The sequence below is a fragment of the Pygoscelis adeliae genome, unplaced genomic scaffold (assembly GCF_000699105.1).
Source record: "Pygoscelis adeliae isolate BGI_AS28 unplaced genomic scaffold, ASM69910v1 Scaffold635, whole genome shotgun sequence".
NCBI classification, from domain to species: domain Eukaryota; kingdom Metazoa; phylum Chordata; class Aves; order Sphenisciformes; family Spheniscidae; genus Pygoscelis; species Pygoscelis adeliae.
The window spans coordinates 169832-178794 of record NW_008824885.1 but is presented as its reverse complement, the minus strand read 5'-3'; the positions used below and the strand labels follow the sequence as shown (position 1 = coordinate 178794).

Genomic DNA, 8963 nt, shown 5'->3' with positions numbered 1-8963 from the left:
TGGGTCGAGATAAGGACGGGGAGATCACTCGGCAATTACCGTTACAGGCAAAACAGACTCGACTTGGGGAAAATTAATTTATAACCTGTCAAATCAGAGTAGGGTAATGAGAAATAAAAACTAAATCTTAAAACACCGTTCCCCCAGCCCTCCCTTCTTCCTGGGCTCAACTTTACTCCCAAATTCTCTACCTCCTCCCTCCCCAGGGGTGCAGGGGGACAGGGAATGGGGGTTGCGGTCAGTTCATCACATGCTGTTTCTGCTGCTCCTTCCTCCTCGGGGGGAGGACTCCTCACACCTTGCCACGCAAACCCAATCAGTGAGAAAGGGGGGTGGACTTAAATGATGTACCCAAGGTCACGCTGCAAATTAGTAGCAAGATGGGAAGCACCTCACAAACAGTCCCCTCCTGGGGTCGTGGGGCTGATCTGCCTACCTGAAAACAAAAGAAAGCCAGGCCTCTCTGCAGTGATCAATTTAAGCCAATTTGTATTGAACAATTTGCTATGAGATTCAATCAAAAAAAAAAGAAAGAAAGAAAAACCTTGTAAAGCTAGACTAAACTGTGTTAACAGCATAGTGGTCATTCTTTGATGTGGTGCTTTAGAGGAGCTGAGGCAGAACGTGCTGTTCCTGTGCAGTTTAATAAAAATAAGGCTGTGAAACATCTTCTGATGCAAAAATCCAAGACTCTCATCAATATCTAACACTGAACCTTAAAATCACCAGACCTGAATGCATGCAGATGAGCTGTATTCATTAATTCTAACAGCATCTGTGCCCATTTACACCAGCTAAATATCTAGCCTAACATTCAATATAAGCAATTTTCTCGTCCCTTCCCAATTAGCTCCATTACAGAAAATCTAATTAAATCATATCTTTTAGCAGGAACCAAGAATTCAAGAGCTACATTTTTTTACTTAATTAAAAGCTCTTCGTCTTGAACTGTTAATTTTCTGAAAAAGATATCCAGTAGTTCTTCCTCTGATCCACTTTGGTTACTGAATGAAATGGCTCATTTACTCTTGAGTTAGCTCTTGAACTGTACGCTTAGGCTTCAACTCTTGTTAAGAGCTTAGAAGATGATAGGAATCATAGCTGCTTTTCTCCGCACCTCTGGATAAAATCTCTTCAGGTACAGCTTGTGTTTCTTTTGGGCCCAGAGAGACATCTGGATGACCATCAGGAAAGCAAAAATGCCAACTACCAAGGAAAAGGAGAAAAAAAAAAAAGGGATCATGTGTCTTCCTTCAGTGTCTGTTTCTGTGAATACAAGAGGCTTTATGGAAAAGTCTGCAGTCTCTTCTGTGGGCAGAGGCAAGTTAACTCTGTCCTTGTTTTCAGCCTTCCAGTTTCTGATACACCATAGCCTGAAGCTCAGCCTCCACATCAGAGTTCACACAGATGTTCACATCTATTAGACACACCCTGTATCACCTATGACTGCCATAAATCACAAGGCCTCCTTGGGCATGGTGCCGTCTCAACACAGAATTACCCATGGCCTCTCTCGACTTGTTCTGGTTTGCTTTTGGCCTATAACACTTTGTTTTTACCTCTGGCTCCCAGCCATAACAGGGAGCTGTGCTGTACCTTCCTGTTGCACGGAGGGAGAGCTCGGCCCTGGAGCAAGTAGGCAGCAGGTGCACGAATAGGTTTAGCTGCCTGGCAGGGAGGTCTCACAAAGCCTAACAACTATAGATGCCCAGGCCCCTGCTGTGGTTGTCAGGAGCCAGTAAGTGGTCTCTCGGGTACCTCTCCCTTCGGGCTGAGTGACACTGAATGGGAAATGCTTTTACAGGTGCTTTTTGCAAATTCATTGTCCTTTCTTCCTTAAAATGAGCTGGTGGATCAGAAACATTCATTTGGCATCTGGTCAAGTTGTGTTTGGGACAGTTACAGCAAGGATGAGTGTGCTGCGTAAGTTGCTGCTCCCTGCCCTTGTAAACGCAGACCTACAATGTCCCCAAACTTTCAGGTCACTTCCATACCAGAGCCTAAAGCACAAAAATGTTGTATCTTTTCAAACAAAATTAAAAGTTTAATTTTTGTATGATGCAGTTTCATCCACTTTCGAAATTACTTTCTTTTTCATTTGTAAACCATGTGGGGCTACTTTTTGCAGGTAGCTTTTATAGGTTTCTATTTTAGAATGGAAAAATAATTTAAAAGTGAACGTTTTGGAGAGCTCGGTCCCAGGGACCATATTTGTATGGGTATTTAGGTCTCTAAGGATGCAGGAAAGCACTGAGCAACAGTTGCAAATGCTACTAAGCAGGCTGCTGTTACAAGCTGGCTGCCTGATGTAAGCAAATGGGGAAATGCTACCAGGAACGTGAGTGTCTTTCCTCTTTTGAAATACTAAGTACATCTGTTTTCCTCTCCCTATTAGAAGTATTATTCCAGGTTTACAATGCAAAGAAATTTTCCTATATCATAAATGATTGACTGTAAATGAAGAATACTGACTTTTTTTTTTTTCTAAATTTCAAAGTCTGTTTTCACTGTGGAAACAGAAGAAACAACAATATTGCACAAAAAGCAGAGAGCTGGTTTTGATCAAAAGAAGATGTTGCAATAGTGTTCGTGCTCTCCGCATCTTTCTGAGGGTAGCACTTTGAAGGTTTATACAGTCATGTCACGGGGGATTTGATGGCAATATTTCATATGCCATAAATTTTTTGGCAAATTTTAGATTTCCAGAATTCACTTCTGCAAACAACAATTTAGAGGCTATCTTCATTCTGTTTCAAACTTACCTGGCAGGGTTTGTGTCATCACTGTGAAACTAATCCAAGACCCAACCTGTTGCAAAGGAAAAGGCACTGTTAATTGTATACTTTATGTAAAGCAAAAGGGCAAGTTTTCAAAAGTGACCACTTCCCCAAAAGCTCCCCCGGAGGAAGAGTGTGATACTCGTACTGGAAACGAGAGAGGAAAAATAGCTATAAAGGGACCTCCCAGTGTGCTGGATGGGGATGAAGAGATGGGTGGTAAATCCTTGGATCACTGGGGAGTCTGTAGTGGAGGGGAATATACACAAAAGTCACGATATTGATGTGAGGGAAGAGAAGGGTCTGGTGGGGAAACATTTGTGGGAGCAAGGAGACTCTGACATACAGAACGTAATGAAACGTAATGATTGATATGCAGAGGGAACTGTGTGGAGGCGTTGCAGATTTTCTGCAGGCAAAGGCTGAAACACAGTAACCACCTACCCTTTGCATATAAGCAGAAGAAAGTCATATACCTCATACGTATAGTTGGGACAGGATACCAGCAAGAAGAGCCACGTGAAGGGGTTGTAGGTTGGACTTGGAAAACAGGCTTTACTTCCTTTATGAAAGGAAAAAAAAAGAAGGGGAAAAAAAAGAAGGAAAAAAAAACCCCAAACAGGCAAAAGCAGTTTCAACACAGGGAGGGGAACTGAGCCTTATCACAACTTGCCTATGTAACAGCCATCCCCTCGGCCAGTGCTCCCAGAGCACATGTTAAAAAAGTTTCAGTGAAATCTTTTGAGACGGCAAAAGCTGTATTTATCTGAGTGAGAATGCTGCTTAGCGAACCATGTATCAGTTTTTACAGGAAAGGTCTGGCATGTCCAAAGGATTCAACCTCTCTTTGAGAGAGACAAGTAGTTTAATGCAGACTAGCAGGCAAGCAAGGGCTAAGGGCACTCTTCTGGGATATAAAGGATGCAGCTGTATCTTATTCAGCCTGACTCAGGAATGTGAACCTGTCCCCTCTCACATCCTCATCCTTCATCCCAGGGTGGCACAGGAAAACAACTCCAGAGCTAACAGCATGACTCTCTACAGCCACCGATAATGGTCACACAAAATGCCACATATGCAACACTTCATTTTTAAGTTCTGGCAACAATGCTATCTTTAATAATTGTAGGCACTGAGAATGCTGATGAATTATTTGGCTCTTGCTGCTTTTCAACTGAATCAAGCCCCTTGCAACAAACAACATAAGCACCTGCCTAACCATGGCACATCCAAAGTTTTCTGGAATAGAAACTGACTTCACTGTGTGAAGTTGATCATACTGTGGTGAAGTATTTTCTTGAATAGGGTGTTATAGTGCAAAATTATACTATTATTATCTGAAAATATATTTTACTTTCTACTATATATAGTAGAACTTCTATTCTCATGGTACAAAAGACCTGGAAAACCTGTGCTTGGAGCAGCCTTTTAAGAGCATACATATACATTGATGCCTGTGTAGGTATTTATGAGTCTGTCTTTGTGTATTTGTATACGTGTGTGTGTATCTTTGCATGAGATGCACGTATCTAAAATTTCTGCAATCTAGTTTAAAAGTTTTTGAAACTTATTTAAAATGGAATCCTCTGTTGTCAGTCAACAGGATGCTTTAGAGAACTTCCATGCTTAAATCCATATTTAAATTGCAGTTGTGTATAATTAAGATAAATTTGCTATAAGCATTGGAACAACAACAGTCTTGCTAATGTTTCCTTGTCATCACATTTATTTTAAAGATGTTATACTGATGGCATGGTGCCTACTTCATCTTTCTTAATGCGGTGGATCTACTGTAGATGTAGATACGTAAATTACTGTATACCAGCAGAAGATGGATAGGTTAAGCACACTTCAGTCTTAAACAGACAAACAGGAAGCAAAGACAGACCTGAATGATTTTGGTGAGCTAAAGCTACGTTGATAAAGTGATTTCCAGCTTCACACATCTGCAAGATATTAAAAACATATTTTCAGTTGTATGCCTAAAATGCTGCGGTAACTGTGTTGCAGTGCATAACCAAAATCCCTCCGTTACAGCTTATTCTCTGTATCCAGAAAATGTGTGCTCTGAAATGACTCTCCCATGGGAAATACATTCTTTGTATTGTGATCTTTGTCAAATGCACAAGTGCCTAGTTAGCACCGTGGGCGCAGCCTGCGTGAAAGCCCATGTTCCAGCTCCGCAGAGCTCAGTGTAGGCAGGCCTTCAGTGTGGTTCCCATGCCCAGCATGTACAAAATGCTTTGGTCTGGGGAGATCAGAGAGGCTCCCTGAGGTCTAAGGAATTTAGCAAGACACTTTTCTGAACTGAACATCATTGTCAGGATTTGGATTTAATCCAGCCTGCAAAGAAGCAGCTGAAAAGTTGACCTCTGGTTTTGTAAAGATGTCATGAGTTAATGTGCCTACCCTCTTCCTACACACACGTTCAAAGGTGTTCAGCAAACACCTTTGTTACGCCGGTTACAGAGCACAGTAACCAGTTCTCTAGGTAGGTCATAGAGGAAAGAAAAATAGGGTGAATAAACAGGCAGCGGTTCTCTGAAGGGCAGACTGGACGAAGGGATAGTAGATGGGAATTGATAAATGAAGGGACCTGGTATTTTTCCTGGTTCTGCTACTCTCTGGTTATGCCGTTTCTAGCCCTAACCAACCTCTCAAACTTGATCTTTAATATTTAGATGGTTCAAATCTTTGGAAGAGGTACCGTGTCTCCCCACTTGGTTATACGGCATGTAGCACAAGGTGATTTCAGATTTGCTTGTGGCTTTCAGTACTTCATCAATTACAACCACTGTAGAATCAAAACCAATTACTACCCATATTTAAAGTGGGAACTGGTAGGAAACCCAGTTTCAATTCCTGAAAAAGAAAGCCTGTCAGTACAGCAATCTAATTTTATGGTTTTCATTTTTCCCCTGCTTTATGAAGAAAACCAAAATGCTATATACATTTCAATCTTGGACTGAATTGAACTTTTTTATTCATTTCTGGTTTGAAGGCTGATTTCTCATCTCAAACTGAAAAAATGAGGTGTTAAAAAGTTGTGTTTTCTTATATCATTTGTACTAAATTTTGCAAGGCTGGAAAAAATTAAGAAATTAAAATGAAAAAGAAGAGTGCTAAAACCTAGAAATGTTAAAAGTGTAAAATCACAAAATTAATACAGAAAAAAAGAAATACGATTGTAATTTTTTAAAGCCAATTCTGAAAGTCATCCATACCAAAGTTCAGTTAAAACTAATTGAAAGGAATATGTAACTTCATTTTATATCGAAATGTGCCATTATCTGAAAGAACACTGTAGCTAGCATTGCTGAAGAATTTTCCCCTTTTTGGCGGAGAGATTTCTGTGGGTTTTGTTAGGAAACTTTAAATCAGTTCTATTAGCAAAGCTGTTATTCTGCATGGATATGTAGTCATGGGTCAAATCCCGCAGTCCTTTTATGTTTTTTAATTACAACTAACTGGCTGTCATCTATCATAAACACCAGATGTAAAACACTAAATAGCCAGAAAAGGAAATTCTATTATAAAATATCATATCAGAAGCTGTAATTTTAGCCATAGCAGTAGAATTAATTTTCATTTACGTACTTCCAATTGTGAGCTAGGAACATGATTGTTTCTGATTACTATTATTTTAAAGAAAAAAGTTTCAAAGTTAAAAGTGCTTTTGTGAAACACTATATATACTGAAATGTGCAATGCCCCTACTATTGTGGAGCAAGAGATAGTCACCCAATATAGTTAACACGTACTAATTCTATAATCAATTCTAAGTAAAACAAGCAAAGGGCATTTCTGCAGGGATTTTTATTGGCTTACCTTTGACTCTGCAGCTGCATTCTGCTGTAATTACCTCTTATGTCCCTCTTTAGAAATGTGGCTGCTAATGCTCTGTACCGAGAAGTACTGCTAAACGTAAGCTAGTCCTTAGTCAGTGTCTCAGATATAAAATATGGGGCAGTAGGGAACAGCAGAAAAAAAGCTTACCATATTTATGATGATAAAATATTGAAGTCTACATACCGTTCCCTCTCTTTATATTCCTATGTGTACCCTATGAGAAAAACATTCCTGCAAAGCTTAGAGTAATTTCTCTAAATATGAGAACCTTTCAGAAGGGCCTGCTGACACTCTTCAAATTACTCAGTACTGTTGTTTACAGCAGCTGCAGATGTATACACTTAAATCAGGATATGTAATAAAGACAAGCCTTAAAAGAGGGGGAAAAAAAGAAATCTTCCAAATATTTTGTTCATATGTTTTAGAAACATGCGAAAACGGCTTCAAATTATTTTATTTTGTATGTTGCTGTTTTACATTCATTGTCTGGGAACCTGCCAGATCAAGGTCTGAAAGGGAAAGGTTTTGAGTTTCCATGGGTAGGAAGTTCTCAAAAGAGCTGCAAGAATTCAAACCACAGACCAGGTGCTGATGCAGATCTGAAGGGGATGGCCATACTTTATAGCAAATACCCCTGACAGGACTCATCTCTCTGCTTGATGGCAGCATTTTCCATAAAAGCTATAGCAGGGCATGTTACATCAAGGGGAGGAAGGATGTTTCATTAGAAAAGGAGGCTTTTTCTATGCGGACGTTTTGATGAGGACTAGTTTTACTGGTAGCACTGAATATTCAGGCAAGTGGTTTTCTTGGTTTCAGGTAACCCCTGAGCTTGGGAAGGATGCAGACAGTAAGGCGCTGGGCACACCACTGCCTACCGCTGCCACAACCTCCTGCCTCTGCAGTGCAGGATTATTGCTTTCAGCTGTAAGACCCTCACTGAGTGTGTGAACTTCTTCATATGAGCGTTTTGCTTGCCTTTGCCATACCTTGTTAGGGCAGGAAAAGCTGAGAATTGCATGGCCAACCCCCAGAGACAAACACTGCCAAAACTGTGATCTTTAAGGGTCCCAATTTACAAAAGCATTTAAATATTGATAAGGAGTTGTTTGAATGCTTTTCTGAATAGTGTTTGCCTGAAGGAGCCTAGACACGTTACTGTCCTGTCTTCCTGTTATATTTCTGGAAACTGGTCTGTATCTGATTTTCAAAGAGGCTGACTGTTTTGGCTACTGACCCATGCTTGCTTGGGAAAGTCAACACTCAGCATTTCCAAGTGCAATGCCCACGGAGGATGGAAGAGAATTTCCATGTGAGAATTTCTTACTGAGCCTCTGTCTCACTATATGGTTATGTTCATTCAAACATCAGGTTCGGTAGACTCAGCCATCCTTCATCACCTGCGCTTTCCCTTGCCTTAACCCACTTTGGCAGGGATTGTTTTCATTGTTTTTAATAGCTGTTGAGGTTAAGTTATTTAGGGTACACAGTACCATTGCAAAGTCTACTTAGGATGTAATTCTTCAGTGTTTTAAAAATGGCAAGTTCCAATCTGTCTAAATATTAGTGTTTTTACATAATTGTGAGTAGTAATAATGCTGACAATGTTCTCATGACTCTCAGATACAGTACTTCACATTAAGGTGTATATAGGTATATGGTACTAGGAGACTTCCTGGCCTGGAAACCTTAATAGATTATCATTAAATCCAGTCAAAGGACACAGGGCTGTGGGCGTGGACATATATATATACACAAATGCACAGCAGCATTACTGCATTTTGCTAAATCGTGAGTTAGTCCTATTCCACAATCATTAATAAAACTTTAATTTGTACGTACCAGAAAAGCAAGGGCAGCAAAAGAAACTTGTCTGTGGCCAAATGCTAGAAAATAGAATTAAATTATAAATTTCGTTTTACAGTATACACATGGTTTTCTATGGGTGAAATTAATCTAGTGCTGAGGAGCAGAAATACTTCTTTCCTGACAGGCTCTGCAGAAAGAATGGATGTTATCACATACAATATGAAGACAATGCAAATAGTAACAGCACTCTAGAAATGCAAGTCTCTTCACCACTGATCTCAAGGCAGTTTTCACCTAACTTTTTCTAGTATTTGTCAGCTTCATATATCCAAGTGCTTTGTCAAAGCAGCTTGTGGTGTTAAATTCCTTGGAAAGACAAGGGAAGGGATGAAGTGAAGGTCAGTGGCAGAACCAGGCCAGGAATCACAGCCTTATCCATAGGCCCTTCTATCTCTATGAGCAGAGAACCCAAGACATAACCTATCCTTTACTTGCCACCACACCCCCCCCCCCCCCCAAAGCACTACT

General features: G+C 40.3%; 1 protein-coding gene across 1 annotated transcript in view; it reads right to left on the bottom strand.

Moving 5' to 3' along the window:
- Nucleotides 1-288: 288 nt before the first annotated feature.
- Nucleotides 289-8963, bottom strand: part of TECRL (trans-2,3-enoyl-CoA reductase-like) — a 71279-nt gene continuing 62604 nt past the window's right edge. Inside the window, exons 8-12 of the mRNA XM_009324526.1 lie at nt 8469-8512; nt 4666-4723; nt 3254-3339; nt 2763-2808; nt 289-1206 (exon numbers count right to left, since the gene is read on the bottom strand). Coding sequence (XP_009322801.1) covers nt 1079-1206; nt 2763-2808; nt 3254-3339; nt 4666-4723; nt 8469-8512 — 362 coding nt within the window. The 3' untranslated portion in view covers nt 289-1078. The remainder of the gene's footprint in view (nt 1207-2762; nt 2809-3253; nt 3340-4665; nt 4724-8468; nt 8513-8963) is intronic.